Source organism: Lycorma delicatula, chromosome 7 (genome assembly GCF_047948215.1).
Source record: "Lycorma delicatula isolate Av1 chromosome 7, ASM4794821v1, whole genome shotgun sequence".
Taxonomy (NCBI): domain Eukaryota; kingdom Metazoa; phylum Arthropoda; class Insecta; order Hemiptera; family Fulgoridae; genus Lycorma; species Lycorma delicatula.
Window position 1 is genome coordinate 71,462,659 of NC_134461.1, and position 18,228 is coordinate 71,480,886.

An 18,228-nucleotide genomic window follows, 5' to 3' on the forward strand; every position below is an offset into this window, starting at 1 on the left:
CGAGAAAAAAAAATATCGTTATAACTTTTTCATTAAATAAAACCTCGAATTCGTTTAAAGTTCCTATGATTCTTTGGATAAGGCCCTACATCTCATATAAATAAAGTTTTTTGATATCACAAACCATTAGCCCAGGGGGTGGAAAAAATGAGGTTTCGAAGACAAAAAAAAATCATACCTTCCTTAATAGGTAAGAATCGAATCGGTTTAAAGTGGTCGTTAGTCCTCGAAACATTACCTAAAACTTTTGTCTGAAACAATTTTTGATATGATTAACTCTTACGGCAAGAGGTGACCAAAATTTTGCTGGAATCGTAAGATGGACTTGTCGTGTGCTAAACATGTGAAACGTTTTTGCATTTGCTACCATTGTCGTATTAAGTAAATTTGAAATTTTTCTTAACTTTAAGGTGGAAACTTTTTTATCTCCTACTTAGCACCGGTGAAATCTACCTCCTCAATCCGGTGTGCCGGATTGAGGGATTTTTTAATGTGCTGTCTTTCAATAAAAAAAAAATGTGAATGTAATTGGAGAACTTTTTTTTGTTTGTTTCAGAAGTGGATGCAAGAGGTTTTCATGAATCTGTCTTTGATGGTATTGGTGATTACTTTCCATCATGGCCTAAAGCAGCAGCTAAAAGAGGAAATGATGCGCCTCAGTACACCGGCTCTACTTTAGTGACAGATAGCCTAGGTGTAACATGGCCACGTTACACGATTTGGTTAGTACATAACTTAATGTATTCTATAAATATTTAAGACCGATTTTATGTGTAACATTAAATAAAATCTGTATTAAAAGATAAATACTAATTAAAAAAATAAACCCGAATTCTGTGAAAGTAGTTAGCATCGTTTTCAATTAGCTTTTATGAGGTGTTCTGTTAATGTAACACTGAAAAAAATTAAAATTGAAATAAATTTTCATAATTACTTTTAAATGCATTCATAAATTTCCCTGTACCAGTTTTTATCTAATTTGTTCATAAAGGTAAACAACTAAAATAAAGAAACTAGTTTCTTTATTGAACCTATTTTAGTTGTCGAAAGAAAGACATTTCTTTCGACAACTAAAATTATCAACTGTAATCATGTTTCATCTAGTAGAAATAAACTAGATGAACCACCGAACATAAAAATAGGGCGAGAAAAGACTATAGAGGTAGAACAATATTGTTATTTAGGAAGTAAAATTACAAAACATGGGCGAAGCAGGAGCGATATAAAATGTTCAGTAACATAAGGGAAACGAGCTTTCAATGAGAAATATAGTTTGCATACATTACAAACTAATTTAAATATCAGGAAAACGGTTTTAAAAGTATATGTTTGCAGCGTAGCTTTATATACAAGTGAAACTTGGACGATCGGAGTACCTGAGGAGAAAAGATTAGAAGCTTTTGAAATATGGTGCTATAGGAGAATGTTAAAAATCAGATGGGTGGACAAAGTGACAAATGAAAAGGTGTTGCGGTAAACTGATGAAGAAAGAAGCATTTGAAAAAATATAGATAAAACATACTTATAGGCCACATCTTAATAAAATGGGTGAAAATTTAAATAAAAATTAACACAGATAAATGAAAAAAATGATAATAAACAAAGAAATAATGATGAAAACGTTTAAATTGGACAAAAACAAACACAGCATGTACGAGGGTCATTTAATGATTAAAGACTTAAATTGTTCTGGAAGCCGGCCTCCGTGGCGCGAGTGGTAGCGTCTAGACCTTTTATCCGGAAGTCCCGAGTTTGAAACCCGGTCAGGGATGGCATTTTTATATACGCTACAAATCATACATCTCATCCTCTGAAGCAATATCTAAAGGTGGTCCCAGAGGTTAAAAAAAAATTGTTCTGGAGCTAAAATGTTTTATTTAAACGATTTTTATCACTTTTCAATTCCAGCAACATTAAAACACTTTTCCACCTCTGAGTCAGTTTATTTATGCCTCCTAAAAAGAAATCTTTGTCTTTATGGTCGGAGTCAATTTAGCACATTTTCTTTGACGTCGTCATTACCATTAAACTCCTTACTACGTAGCACCTCCTTGAACCAAAAAAAAAAAACAAAAAAAAACGGAAATCCAATGGGGCCAATTCATAACTGTATGGGGGATAAAACAGACTTTCCGATGCAATTAGTTAAAGGTTTTACGAGTTGCTTGAAGTATATTAGGCCTGACGTTATTTGAAACAGAATAATAACTTTGGCTGAGATCCAGGGCGTTTTTTCAACAATCCCAGTCTTCACTTTGTTGATAAGCAGGTCATAATAGTTTGCACTATTCCCTGATATTCTTGAAAATTGAAAAAAAAAACCAGACCTTCTCAAAACAATACTAATCTCAAAAGACTGTCATAATGATTTTTCCTCATGATATCGAGTTCGAAATTTTATTTTGACATGTGAACTCGTGTGTTTCAAATTTAAGCTCTGTATTTTTGACTCCAGTTCAAAATGGTGAATTCATATCTCACCACGGATTAGAATGCTGTACAAAAAAGCATTATCTTCCTGCTTATACCGTTGTTTCAGCTGAGTGGACGTGCGAAGTCTCGTCTCCTTGACGAGTGATTTCTCAATTCTCTTGGAACCCATCATGCGATTGTTTTACGATATTTGAGCTTGTTGGTGATAACGTTATGAACTTTACCTTCATTTACTCGTATATTTCAAGTTCAATACGTCAGTTATCTTTGATGAGAGAATCTGTACGAGTTTCAAGTGCTCAGTTGATACTCCAATTGGAATCCAGAACGGTGTTCGTCAGTCAGTGAATTTCAACCATCTTTACATATTTTTATCCACTTTCTGCGGCTCATACAACTTATCCGTATTGTTTGGTCATACAAGGATAAATGTTAACCGGTTATTCACCTTCGGAAAGAAAAAAAACAGATCACTTCACGTTGTTCAACTGATAGTTTAACTTTAAGAGGACTTGTCATCATAAAATGAAATTTTGAGGTTATAAACAAAACAATTTCACTCAAACACCTGATCACAAATCATCACAGGGTTACCAACTTACTGTTCTGAAAGTATCATAATCCTCTTACCAACTGTTTGTGTCTTCACTACTATTTATGTTTTTAATTATTAAATGACTCGGAACTTTTATGTAATCCGAAAAATAGATAAATTAAAACTGTGATTAAACAACTAAGAAAATCTTGAAAAAGAGAATCATAACACGTGAATCTATGGATTCACGATAGAAGAAGAGTAAATGTTTTGGTATGGAGCGCGGTACTACATGAGGTGAAAACACGAATATATTTTTAAATAAAAAACGATTAGAATCATGTGAAATAATGAACGAATCTGAAAAAAAATAGGAAGAAGACAAAGTAGGGAAAATTTAGAAGTTAAGAAGTGAGTTAGTGAAAGAAGAAATATATTAAAGCTTATTACAGTTGATGATTGAAATTTTTTTTAGAAATTTCTCAGCAACTGCATAGGACGTAACTGGAATTCATCTGCAAAAATGTTAATTCCAAGAACAAGATTGTTAGAACGGATTAGAAACGATTCAAATTATACAATTAGCATATCAAACAAGGTGTAATCATAAGATTACAATCGATTTCCACATTCTAGATTAGTCATGTGAATAACAGGTCTGTATAATTCAAAGATATAGCAATAAAAATTTAACTTATAATACATTTAATGCATGGAAGGGTAAATTAAACCAAAACAGTCTATTAAAGAAAATTTGTAGGCATTTTGCTTTAAAAAATTGGGATTTTATCCTAGTATTGCGTTTATTATAAAAAGAAAAGACCATTGTAATGTTACACATTATAGTATTATAAAACTTTAACAAGGTAACTGAGATTGAAAAAAGTAAAATCATGAAAATTTTATTCTTTATGTATTATTACTATTATTATTAATAATATTATTATTATATACGAACCATGGTTCATAGGTGTATAAAATGTTAAGTTTTCATTAAAATGTTAGACGTAGCCGGCGGTTAAGGAAATGAACAAAGAGGCTTTACGAGGAGAGGGATAAGTACACTCATCCTGAAAAAACGAGTCGGGACCTTCCCAACAAAAATTGGATAGATTAACTTTTCTTCACTTTTTAACTTTTAACATACAAAACAAAATAAAAAAAGTAAGTGGTTATTTATGAAGCAGAGAGATTTTATTTTACAAGTTCTTTCATTAATCATAGATTCATCTCATAAATCTGTAATATGATCAAAACATTATACGTAGAATTAAAATTTGTTTTAAATTAAACATCTTAACATACAAGCTTTTTAGTATTTATAGACAGAATAAACAAACTTATTTTTAACAAACACCCATCTATACCCATATATATAACAGTATATAACACCCATATATATAACAGTATCTATACTAATTTTGATAATTTTAATGGACTTTTTACATGTAAATGTAAGTACATAAACAGTTTTTCAGCACTGATTAACCATTTTCTTTCTTTTGTCCAAACTAGCTGCTCAAATAAAAAAGAAAACAAAAACGCCCAAATTATTTTATTTATAAATTGATTTTAAAATTCGAAATTACATAATACATATGAAGTTCTTCAACTTATGTTTCCAAAATATCGCCCAATATTAAGCTTGTTAAATTTTTAAAGAGTACACAAATTGTGTATATTACCGTGAAAGACCGAAATGATAAAACGTCGATATTCTACGGTGAATGTCGACACACACCAATACGTCGGTGAAAGACTGGAATATTTGCTTATTCGGACTTTATAAGTCGACAAACACAGATACGCTCTGATGGGGCTGGGACACGATAACTAGAAATTTAAAAATAAATCAACCAATACCAATCTCAAAGGTAAACAGATTACGAGAAACCCTGTTAAAAAAAACTAATGTGGATACCACATGACCTCCTTGCACGCTTATTAAATTACATAAACATTTTTTAAAACGAAAAGTATATAAAATTTTATTTCATTAATAACTTCTGATATTTTTTCGTAATTTTTTTATGGTTATTATTGAATTATTATTTATCGTAATTTTTTTTAGTCAGAAGTTAATAATTATTATTAATAAATCAATACATTTAAATTAAGAAAAAAAAGTTTAAAGAAAAAGGATATGAAGTCTGATTCGAACCGATGTGCCTTCTCCTTATAAGATCCAAATATTTCATTAATTAAAATTAATTAAATTCTGGAGTTTAAAATTCCAATGATAATAAGTACCCAATTTACGATATATCGTTGAAAAGCTCTCGATGAGTGCTTATTACTGCAGTTAAGCAAAAGCCCAAAATCCAGATTGTTTGGGATTTTGGACTTTTTCGGACACTTCTGGTCAGTCAATTGCGATCGCAATCGACTGACAACAAAGAACTGTTGTAACATCTAATTGTGTACCTCCTCTTTTGTTTCAAAAGGAACATAACAAGATGTTACAGTAGTTTTAAATCCAAAATTTCAACATCCTACGGCTAATTGTCTTTGAGTTATGCGAGATACGTAGCTACATACGTATGTACAGATGTTACGCCAAAACTAGTCAGAATGGATACAGGGACAGTCAAAATGGATATTTCCGTTGAAATCTGAAAACCGAGATTTTTCGCGATCACAATACTTCCTTTACTTCGTACAAGGAAAAAAAAAGGAAGTTTAAATTTAAGCCAAATATAACCTACGCTCGTTTCGATCACTAAGTTCGTCTAATTAACACTAAATGTACAAATTTTATTTGTTATTTCCCAACATTGGCCCTTTCAATTTATAAAATGCTAAAAATTTGATTAATTTTTTTTATAAATGTTTTTTATAATTTTTTTTATTTTCCAATGTTGGAAAATAACATATATAATCTGTACATTTAACATAGATTATCTCTGGCGTAAATTTAATTAATTTAAATATAAATATAATTAAATTAGACGAGGTTAGTGAGCGAAGCAAGCGTAGGTTATATTTGGCTTAAATTTAAATTTCCTTTTTTTACGATGGTTTCTCGTAATCTATTTACCTTAAAGAATATTATTAGTTGATTTTTTTTTTAATTACTAGTTATCGTTTCGACTCGCACAAGAACTTACCTGTGTTTGTCAACATTACGGCGAAGATTCGAAAAAGCAAATATTTCGGTCTTTCAACGATGTATTTGGTATGTGTCGACATTCACCGGAGAATGTCGACATTTGCCCGACATCGGTCTTTCACGTAACATACATAGTTAATAATGAAACAATATAATCGGACCCTAATTGATGAAAAATGAGCATGCTGAATTAGTTAACCTGATGATGAAGATTTTTTTAATGTATAATTGTAGGATTGTAATATACACATAATTAGATTAGCAGGAAAAGTTCGTCTAAATCATCGTAGAAGTTTTTCAAGAATAAAGAAAAGTAAAGTGACAAAGGATTAATTTTTATGTTTACTATTTCTTGTAGAACCGATTATAAAGGTTTCTTACTATAATATTTCGAACATAAAGAGCTCTTAGGTCCGTAGAGTAATTTCATCTCTTTTACCACAAAATACAAGTTATTAAATGAAGAAGACTGGGCTGAAGAGCTTATAAAAGGACAATGTAATTTTTAATGGTATAGCTGTAATTTTGGCAAGCGTATAACCAAAGTTGTTTAAGATAATAATTGCAAATTGTTAATTTTCTTGACAAAATTACAAAATAGCATCGTCTGATACGATTATAAAGGTAATTTTTACTTCGAGAAATTTTTTTTGTTTTGATTTAATATGCTGTAACGAAATTCTTGAAAATATTTTTTGTGGAATTTAGTGCTTTATGTTAATATAATGTGAACATAAAGGAAAAAAATAACGAAGTTTGATGTGTAATATTACAGGAGGATGCTGAGAATTAGATTCCTCGAGAAAATTCAAAATTAAGATATTTTGAGACGAACAGGGTAGAAATAAATTTATGGCTGAATATCATAAAAAGAAGAACTAAGTTGTTAGTCTATGTATTAAAACATCCAAGATAAATTGAATTTTGATAATATAACGTGACAAAGGAAAACCTGTAGAGCAAAACTTGAAATAGTAAAAAATATAATTAAGGATGCAAGGTGTAATAAATATATTGAAGTTTAAAGAATAATCAATCAAGAAAACTGCAAATATAAAGCTTTTTTAAAGTCCTTTGTCAAGAATCATACTTAAGTAAGTTTAAGTAAGGAATCACACTTAAGTAAAGTTGTGAAATACGACTATTAATTACTATTTATATTGAAAAATAATATTCTCATCGAATGGCAAATAAGTTGTATAATTTGACAGGATTTATCCAGTTTTCCAAGTTAATCAGCAATCGGCAAACAATCATTAGTTTAGGAATGAATGATTCAGATAACATGATCTATAAATACTAGCAGGATCATTTGAGTACACAGTAAAAGGCATTGCAGGGGTAGTGATAATATCGATCTTAATTTTCAGATGTTTTACAGAAAGAGGGAACAGATAAAATCATAAAACTCTACCTTTAAAAAATGTTTTGATGAAAATACATTAATTTTAAAATATCGATTACATCCTGATAACATAGGGGAAGACACTTGCCTTGTGACAATCTCGGTCGCCACACCAACCCTCCGTTCCTAGTCCTGATGGGCTTTACCGGAGATCGACGTTTCTTAGACTCTAAAATTGATAACACAACTCAGTCATAAGTGTGGCCTCGGTCAGGATCATCAAATACCTCGGCGGATATTTCCATCAGCATATTTACACAACCTACTATCGCCTTCTTATGGCCTCTTCGAACCACGACCTCCTACCATAACTTACAACCCTCAGCTATCAAATTAACCGATTCGCGGAAGCGCGATCCTCACCTATTCCTCTAACACTGAAGGTTTTACACAAAATCGACTACTGGAAAAACTCGTAAAACAATTTTAATTAGTAAAGTTCAAATTTTTTTTTTTTATAAAAGGAAATAAGAAACCTCTATGGTTTCTATTGTTAGGATTACTTAACCGGAAAATGACAATACTAGATTCATAAATACTACTTTTTTTCATATATCTAATGTCAATTAGAAAATATAAGTGAAAATTTTGATAATATATTCAACATGACATTACATTTTGCTTTTTATCGTTGCAAAATCAATATACGAGGGTGTTCTTTTAAACTAAGGTCTCTTTTGAAATAAAAACCAACTCAAAAACATGAACAAACCTTATTACTACTCCAATAATTCAAATTATTTTACACCATTTTGCTCAAACTTAAATCCCCTACAACTATTATTGAAAGGTTTTACGTGTTTATTACCCATTTAATAAAGTTACTGCAAGTCAAACATAAAAAAAAAAACAGTGTTTTTTTTTTACCTCAATTTATTTGTTTTTACCTCAGATTCCTTAAAAACTACTGTAGATACGGTTCTGGAACCTATTTTATTTTATTTTTTTAGGTAAAAACCAAAGAAAATCATTAATTTGCTCCTTAAATAACGTCCGAATACGATCTCGTTTCACTAAGGTAGCTAAAATCCGAACGATATTTTTCACTAGTCGTAACTCGTAAACGAAGTATTTTAAGACATGTTTATATGAACTTTTTCTATTGCTTTCACAAGTAGAATAGTTTACGAATGTTCTGGGGCATACACTCCGTATAAAAGATAATTTGTAATACTTAATCTGATTTTTCTTTTCTTCATTCCTAAAAATAAATATTAAAAAAAAAAAAAAATAGCATATTAGTTTTTAACACGTTTCCTCAACACAAAATAATACATAAATACAAGATAATATTAACTAAAAAGAAGTCGGCAACAGTTATTTCAAAACTGTTTTAACAGCTAAAACATTACGCACCTTTATATTTTATTATTCACGATGCGTATTTTCCCAACAGAAGAATATTTCTTGTACATAATTGCATTTTCCGTTGTTCTCATTCTGCAGCAAAAAGAACCCCCGTTACTTTAATAATACAAATTTGAATTTTGTAATACCTTTTCCTTCATCCAAATTGAAGTTATAAATTATACTTTTTACTTCCTCAAATCATACTTAGAATTATATTATTTAAATAATTTCCAATAGAAAAAAAAAATAAATAAAATTAGCTGTTTACGTAAACAAAAGCATCTCATTGCATTTATTTTTCTTCATTTATTATTTTGAAAATTCTGTTTAATAAAGTAGTAATATATACTGCTAAGTGATTGTATGGTTTTAATATTTTCGTGAATTAAATTTTTTACTTCCTTGTACGAAGTAAAGTAGGTATTGTGATGGCAAAAAAATTTCGGTTTACAGATTTAAACGGAAATATCCATTTTGACCATCCCTGAATCCATTTTGACTAGTTTCGGCGTAACATCTGTACGTACGTATGTATTTTGCATAACTCAAATACGATTAGCCGTAGGATGTTGAAATTCTGGATTTAAGACTGTTATAACATGTAGTTGTGCACCCCCCACCCCTTTTAAATCGACTGGGCCAAAAGTGCCCAAAATCAAATAAATTGGATTTTGGACTTTTTTTTTAAATGTAGTAATAAGCCCTCATTGAGAGCTTTTCAACGATATATCATAAGTTATTTTCATTGGTTCCGGAGTTATAGCCAAATAAAATTTTAATTAATGAAATATTTGAATCTTACGTGGGGAAGGCACTAGGTTCAAATCCGGCTTCATTTCCTTTTTTTTAAATTTAAATATATTGATTTATTAATAATTAATTCTTAACCTCAGATTGTAAAAAAAAAAATTCAATAATAACAATAAAAAAAAGAAAATATATCAGAAGTTATTAATAATATAAAATTTTATACACTTTTCATTTTTTTTAAATGTGTATATGTAATTTAATAGCTACAAGGAAGTCATGTGGTGTCCCCATCAGACTTTTTGTGATTTGTTAAAAAATTCTTTTTTTTTATCTAACTGACTGTCAGTGAAATAGGTAAAAATTCTATTAAAAATGAATTCTATTTTAATGAAGCAGTACAAGAAAGTGAAACATACAATTTTTTTATGAGACTTTTTTCAATTCTGCACCAAATTAAAAGCAGTAGATACATATTACCACTTATTTTGGAACGAATTTAAAAATATATATAAGCTAACAGGTAAAAAATTACTACATACTAAGTTTTTAAGTAGGATTTCTATAATTTTTTGATTATATTCTGTTTTAAAATATCAATAAGCGTAGAAAAAATCTGCCTGAACAAAAACGGCGTTTTTTTTCTTCATTGAATAATAATAAAATAAATTCAGGAAAATCATGTAAAGAAACTACATTCAAACATAATGCACCCTCTTAAGAAAGTGGGATTATACATTGTATTTTACCTTAAAATATTAATAATATTTTTAAATTAAAAAGGTTTTTTAAAGATTGAAAACGTTTTACATTCTCATTATAAACATTTAAGCCAGGTTATTAAATTTTAACAGTTTTCTTACATTTCTTATAACAGTCCATTACTAAGCAGTGAGAAAACTATATATATACATATTTAGATCGTCTGAGTATGTCATAGCATTTTTTTTACAAACTCTTTTTTAGCTTCCATCTAAATTATAGATTATATCTATAAAAAAAATCATATATCAAGACCACCAAAATTCCTTGATTAAGAAAAAAAACAATTTATCGATTTAAAAAATGATGTATAGTATTTACATAATGCAAAATAATTACGGTATTTCAATCTGTAATTTTTTAAACCAAACTAATAAAAATCCAATCTTAATCATTACTTTTAAAGTTCTACCTGAATACGCGGGCGATTGTTAAAGTATAACCAACCAAATAGACGTACTGCTGCCATCTATACGAACTCATTGAAACTACGTCAAACGCTAACATCTCTACAGCAGATTTAGTTCGTCAGCGTAACGTACAGAGTTCAGCAAAGCATTAATTTGGTAGAATCAAAATCATTGAATTCTATAATACAGTTTTTGTTTTTATGTTGTATTGTTAAATTTGTTAAGTATTATGTAAAACAGCTTCTTCTTCTATACCTATATTGAATGTTGAACATATAAAAATCAATTATTATAAATTCAAAAAAAAAAATCGTTAATTAAAGTACTGGTTTTTACTTCCTTTTACAAAGTATTAATCGCGAAAAATTACGGTTTTCAAATTTCAACGAAAATATCCATTTTGACCATCCCTGAAGCCATGTTGATTAGTTTCAGCGTTACCCCTGTACGTACGTAAATATGTATTTATGTAACTCGCATAAATCAAAAACTATTAGCCGTTACGTAACATTTTATTTCATTAATATCATCTGATTTTTTTTTTAATTGTTATGAATTATTATTTATTGTAATTTTTTTAGTCACAGGTTAATAAATTATTAATAAATCAATATAAGTATTTAAATTAAAAAAAAAAAATTAAAAAAGAAGAGAAGATGTCGGATTTGAACTGATGTGCCTTCCTCTTGTAAGACCCAAATATTTCATTAATTAAAGTTTTAATTAGCTATAATTGTGGAACCAATGAAAATAAGAACCACTTATGATATATCATTGAAACTCTCTCAATGAGGGCTTATTACAACAGTTAAGAAAAAGTTCAGAATCCAAATATTTTGGATTTTGGGATTTTTGGACATTTCCGGTTAGTCGACTGCAATCAAAAGGGGAGGTGCACAACTAGATATTACAACAGTTCTAAATCCAAAATTTCAACATCCTACGGCTAATCGTTTTTGAGTTATGCGAGATACATACGTACAGACTTCAGGCCGAACCTTGTCAAAATGGATTCAGGGATGCTCAAAATGGATATTTCCATTGAAATCTGAAAACCGAAATTTTTCACGATCACAATACTTCCTTTACTTCGTACAAGGAAGTAAAAATGAACGGCAATGATTTTTTAGAATAAGCAGATTGTTTTTACTTCCTTGTATTAAGTAAAGGAAGTATTGTAATCGCGTAAAATTTCGGTTTTCAGATTTCACAGAAATATCACTTTAGACTAGTTTCGGCGTGACGAATGTACATACGTACGTATGTATCTCAAAAATAACTCAAGAATGATTAGCCGAAAATGTTGAAATTTTGTATTTAGGACTGTTGTAACATCTAGTTGTGCACTTTCCCTTTTGATTGCAATCGACTGGGGCAAAAATGTGTATACCATCAGACCTCTAAATAAAGTAAGGTTTCAATTTTGAAACATTTGGATTTTGGACATTTTCTTAACTGCAGTAATAAGCCATCATTGAGAGCTTTTCAACGAAATATCATAAGTGGTACTTATTTTCATTGGTTCCAGAGTTATAGCCAAATAAAATTTTAATCAATTAAATATGTGTATCTTACAAGGGGAAGGCACATCGGTTAGAATTCGACTTCATATACATACATATATATATATATATATATATTTTTATGTATTGATTTATTAACAATTATTAACCTCTAATTGTAAAAATACTTTTAACAATAAATAATAATTCAATAATAATATAAAAAAATCAGAAGTTATCAGTGAAATAAAATTTTATGCACTTTTCATTTTAATTCAAACTTTTCTACATTCCGAGATTAATAATTATTTATAAATAAATATATTTAAACTAAAAAAAAAAAAAGATTAAAAAATGTATGTATATGAAGTCTGATTTGAACCGATGTGTGCATGGTTACGGATCCACACGACACGTTCTCACTAACACCACATATCTACTTAAGCGACGTGAAACAAAATATATAAACTAATACAAAATGTTAAGGGGATCTTTAGGACCATTTTTCTTGAGTTTAATTCAATATTGCGCGTTAGTATTTTGTGATGAAACCACGAAAATAGTGTGCTATTCACACACGCAATATGGTTCAAATTGAAATCGGAATCTCGAAGCCCACACCTTCCCCTTGTTAGCTACAGTAATATGGATCTTAGGTGCCTTATACTGATTTAACATTTTATAAAAAAATGTCACTATAGTTATTTTCTTTCAGAATTAGTAACAATTTCCTCACGAAAAACAGTTTGTTTTTTTTGAAGTAAAAGAAAATTTAATGTAATTAACATTTTTAACAATTATAACTTAACATCCCTGATGTACACATATCTACTGCAGATTTAAATACGCAAATAGATGTTATATTTTCTAAAAGTGCCTCCGTGGCAACAGGCGTATATGAAACGTACTTCTCATACCACAAACCAATATTTGTAAAAATTAATTTACAGAGCAATGATCTTATGTATGCACAAAATCAACAATCATCGTTAATAATACAAAATACAATTTCAAATTGTAGTCCCTGCGGAGAGCCATCGGGACCATCCACAAGCGGAAGTTCGGATGGCTCGAGGAGGCACGGAAGACCCCGATGGAGGCCTGAACAGGCCAAGCCAGGGTAGGAGTCTGCTTCCACGTCACTAGGGTGTAACGTGAGGTAATGCCGCAAGGTGATGCCAGTTACCCCGGGGTGGTTAAGAATGAAAAAAAAAAAAATTTCAAATTGTAGAACTAATATTAGTAATCTCTTTTAAGTTAGTACCTTAAGAGAAAATACTAAACTAAATTCTGTTAACTTTTAGATATAGATGAAAAAATGTTACAAATTGCTGATAGAATGAAGTCGGAGATTCATAAAATAAATGTATCATTGTCTATACAATTATGATATATCGTTGTAAAACTCTCTCAATGAGGCTTATTACTGCAGTTAACAAAAAGTCCAAAGTTTTTTTTGGACACTTTTGGCCCAGTCGATTGCAATCAAAAGGGAAGGTGCACAACTAGATGTTACAGCAATCCTAAATCCAAAATTTCATCATTGTACGGCTAATCGTTTTTTAATTGTACGAGATACATACGTACGTTACGTCACGCCGAAACTAGCCAAAATGGATTCAGGGATAGTCAAAATGGATATTTCCGTTGAAATCTGAAAACCGCATTTTTCGCGATTAGAATACTTCCTTGTACGACAAGGAAGAAAAACTAAAAGACTACATGCATAAAAGAAAGACTTTAAGGGAATTACAAGATAGATGTGATTCAAGAGTATTGAATAAAAATCATTTCATGTTTACAAAAAGTACTTTCAACGTTGGTAATGACTCAGTGTCTTTAAAGCCTACATCCATATTATATACTGATGTTGGAACAAACATTGCTCATTATTCTGCAATTATACGTAAAATTTTTAATGTCAATGTCTTTTAAAACCAAAGTATAGGCGAGATGTGAGACTTACTGAAGATTCATAAACTGGAGTAACAAATGTTATAAATTCATAATAAAAATACAAAGACAAAAACCCTGTAACACCGTACTCATTTAAACCCAGTAAAAACATGTTCAAAATGTAAACTAAAAATTTAGTAACCTCTTCCAGTTTTGTTTTTATTTTCATTTGAATTTAATAATAATAAAAAAACATATATATAACGATGATGAAATGCGATATGCGTGAATAGGTAACACTTACTTGGTTCTCCATTTCTCCGTATAAATACATTTTTTTTTTTTTTTTTTTTTAATTTGTTTCTGTCTACATGATAATGAATATAGCAATAAAATTTAGTAACCTTCTCCTGTTTCGTTTTTGTTTTCATTTTGTTGATGGTTACATCATAATAATTTAAAAAACATAGTATTAGATAGATATGGCTTACATTTATTTATAGAATAAAAAAAGGACTTTTACTCGATCCAAATATTTCAGATAAGATTGTTGAATTAATAATTGTATAAATATTTGATGTTAATAAAACCTAATATTTTAGCAATTGTGTAACTGTACACTTTATTAAAGAATTGGAGGATCGTATCTCACTTTCAAATGGAATGAGTTTAAATGAATGCAGCAAAAAATGTTTATATGTAATTTAATAGGCGTCAAGGAAGTCATGTGGTGGCCACATTACATTTTTTTTTTTTTTTGTACCAGTTGGTACAAATAAAACATTCTATACTAAAAGTTACGAATTTCATTAATAAATTTTGTTATTCTTAATTTTGATTTAATTATATATTTTGTATAAGTTGGATTAAGTTATTATACCAAAATTGCTATTATTCAGAATAGCCAAGCACTAGAAGGTGCTGTCTTAGTTAGTTTTTCTTTTTTAACAAAGGGAATAAACTGTATAACTGTAATTTTTATTAATGAAACAAAAACAGTACATTATCTAGTCATCACATAACATTATAACGTAGCTACAATGCCAAACTTGCTGGAAATATACTACATAAGTTGTAGAAAATAAATCAAAATCATACTTAGTAACAGAAAATATGTAACGATAAAATGTATCACCAAAATCACATAAAATTCTAAATATACTGTTAAACATGAGAATACTTAAACAGAAAAATATTACATTGTGCTAAGCAGACACAATACGTATAATAAAAAATAATTGCCAAGCACCAATGAAAAAAAAAATAAAAAAATAAATTACTATGTTGACTTTTAGAGCAGCTGATCTCGAGTTCAGTTCTTCACAAGGACCTACCGTTTTTTAACCAATAATTTCAATTTTCTCGTTGCAAAAGTCAACAAGTATTTTTGTGGCGTTTCTAATAAAAAAATACCTTAACCTAATTTCCGATTGAAATTTGGAGATATTCAAACCTTACTCAAATACTTTGAACGTATAACAAATGTGTTTCCTAATTATATAAAAATGAATTTTTTTCCTGTTTAGCCTCCGGAAATCACCGTTCACGCATTGCTTCAGAGGACGAATGAGGATGATATGTATGAATGTAAGTGAAGTGTAGCTTGTACAGTCGAAAATCGACCAATTCTGAGACGTGTGGTTAATTGAAAAGAACACCGGTATCCACGATTTAGTATTCAAATCCGTATAAAAGTAACTGCCTTTACTAGGATTTGAACGTTGGAATTCTCGACTTCGAAATCAGACGCATTCACCACTAGACCAACCCGGTGGGTTATAAAAATGGATTTAGTACACATAAAAGCCAACTACAAAATACAGTCGAATGTAAAATACTTTGTGTAATTCATTATAATGTATTGCATAAAAATTATAATAATATTGTTTAAGTGGAATTACAATTTTAATCATTAGTAATTTTGTTAAAATCGTATCAACTGTTTTATTATTAAAAAAAGTTAAACTGTATAATTTAGTCATAATAAACACTAGCTGAAAACAAAAAATGAATAGCCACCAATTCATTTACTGAAAAGTGTTTTCAACACTGTATTCATCATCGATTCATAAATTTTATTTCTAAGATAGAATAATTTTAATTAAACCAAAAAAAAAGTGAAAGATGAATTACAAAAAAAGTAATACCGAAATAGAAAATTTAGAAGTACAAAATTGAAACACAAATAAGATATAATACTAAAAAGATTTTTCCGGATTTTTTTGTAAAACATTTTTCATTTTAATCACTTTTTCACTTTAAAAAAGTTTTCCAGTAAAAATTTCACTTTTATCCTAGATTTATCTAGTATTTTGGAAGGAGCTAGGAAGCTACTAAAATTGATAAAAATTGCTTTCCTTGTAACCAATACGTTGTTTCATTTAATCTGGGAATTCCCATTATTTCATCAGACTCAAGACAAGAAATTTAAAAAACCTATTGAAAGCAAAGATACTGACAACATAGTCATAATCAAATACTAGAGCCGTCCCTTTTCTAAAATCCCAACGGTTTCTTAACTAATAAAATACTTTTAGATTTTTTTTTTTACTGATGAATTAATTCGCCACAGAATCTTACAAAGAAGCTAGTACGCGGGAATATGAAGATGGAAAATTGTAGCGCATTAAAAATGCTATGTCTGACCGGGGATTCGAAAACGGAAATTCCGGATGAAAGGCCGAGAGCTAAAGCTCCACCACGGGATCGACAAAATAAAATAAAAATAATAATAAAACAAACTAAAAAGGAGTTACCAATACATTTTCACGTTTATATAAATTTTTGTTTAAGATTAATAAAAATACGTATTAAATAGAAATACATTAGTAATATAATAGGAACCCCGGAAAGAAAAACAAAATACAAATTTTTTTGTTGTATTAAATATCTAAAAAAAATACTTCTATTAATAAGTATAATAAACTGATCAGAGAAACTTTACAAAATATTGTAAGCAAAATAAATAGAATATGAAAAACATCCAAAAAAGTAAAAAGAAATCTTTTACATCCAAATTAACCATGTAATTAAAAAGGTGCAGAATTAAAATATGTTAAGTTTTTGACACTATTTCGTTGAAGGAAATAGGCTCAGGGGGATTCAAAATGAAAACATTAATATAATTTATTTCTGATTGATATCAATAATTAATCCCTTAAAATAAACTAAAACTATAGAAGTAATTTTTTTCTGTTCAATAAAACTGTAGAAATATTGCACTTCGCCGACAAATGATAACGTCTAGTGTTGAACTCGTCATCACAAATTAGTTGATTTCGAAGTCGAGAGTTCTAAGGTTCAAATCCTAGTAAAGGCAGTTACTTTTATACGGATTTGAATACTAGATCGTGGATGCCGGTGTTTTTTGGTGGTTGGGTTTCAATTAACCACACATTTCAGAAATGGTCGATCTTTTTTTTTTGTAGTTGTACCCCAGATGGCCAGGATCCGCTTTTTAAGTATAACTCAGTCCCTACCCTGCAAGATGTCAAAATCTCTGCAAAAACGGCCTCCCCGAATATTTTTCGGTCACACAATTGTAAATAATTACACCACCACTACACCGTTTGCACTTAAAAACGTCACACGAAGAAGAGGATATAAAAAACTAGTACAACTACCCGACACATTAGCACCACAACACAAATTACAGTAGCACCTATAGAATACAACCCGTTTTGTTAAATATTCATAATCAAATGACAACACGCTTAAGTCGATTCCATCAATTTATATAGAAGAACCCCTAAGGTCCACAACGAAACATATGCAGTGGGACGAACAGGGATCAGAGAACCTCTACCACCCTCATCCGCTTCACTACCGCAAACAATGGCCTCCACCATGGCAGCCCCAGCATTCCACGCCGCCTCCGAGTCGAGCATCTTTGTGATTATGCTTTTAGCCACCAAATCCCCGAACTACTCAACTACTCGGCGCCGTACACCATACCAGCGCTCACGCTGCCGGGCAGGGACATGGAAGGCTGCTCCACAGTCGGGCAGCCTTCCATGGCACAAACTCATTTGTCAAGCAGTAATTAAATGCATCGACAAACTTCTCCGGCGTCAACATGA

At 29.9% G+C, this 18,228-nt stretch overlaps 1 protein-coding gene across 4 annotated transcripts in view; it reads left to right on the forward strand.

Annotated features, from left to right (window-relative positions):
- The window catches only part of LOC142328035 (uncharacterized), a 460,868-nt gene that overhangs the window by 439,114 nt on the left and 3,526 nt on the right, over positions 1-18,228 (forward strand). For 3 of the 4 annotated variants that reach the window (XM_075371480.1, XM_075371482.1, XM_075371481.1), the window contains exon 3: positions 557-722. In XM_075371480.1, the coding sequence (XP_075227595.1) occupies positions 557-722 (166 nt within the window). The remainder of the gene's footprint in view (positions 1-556; positions 723-18,228) is intronic. The other variant, XM_075371483.1, reaches the window with a different exon arrangement.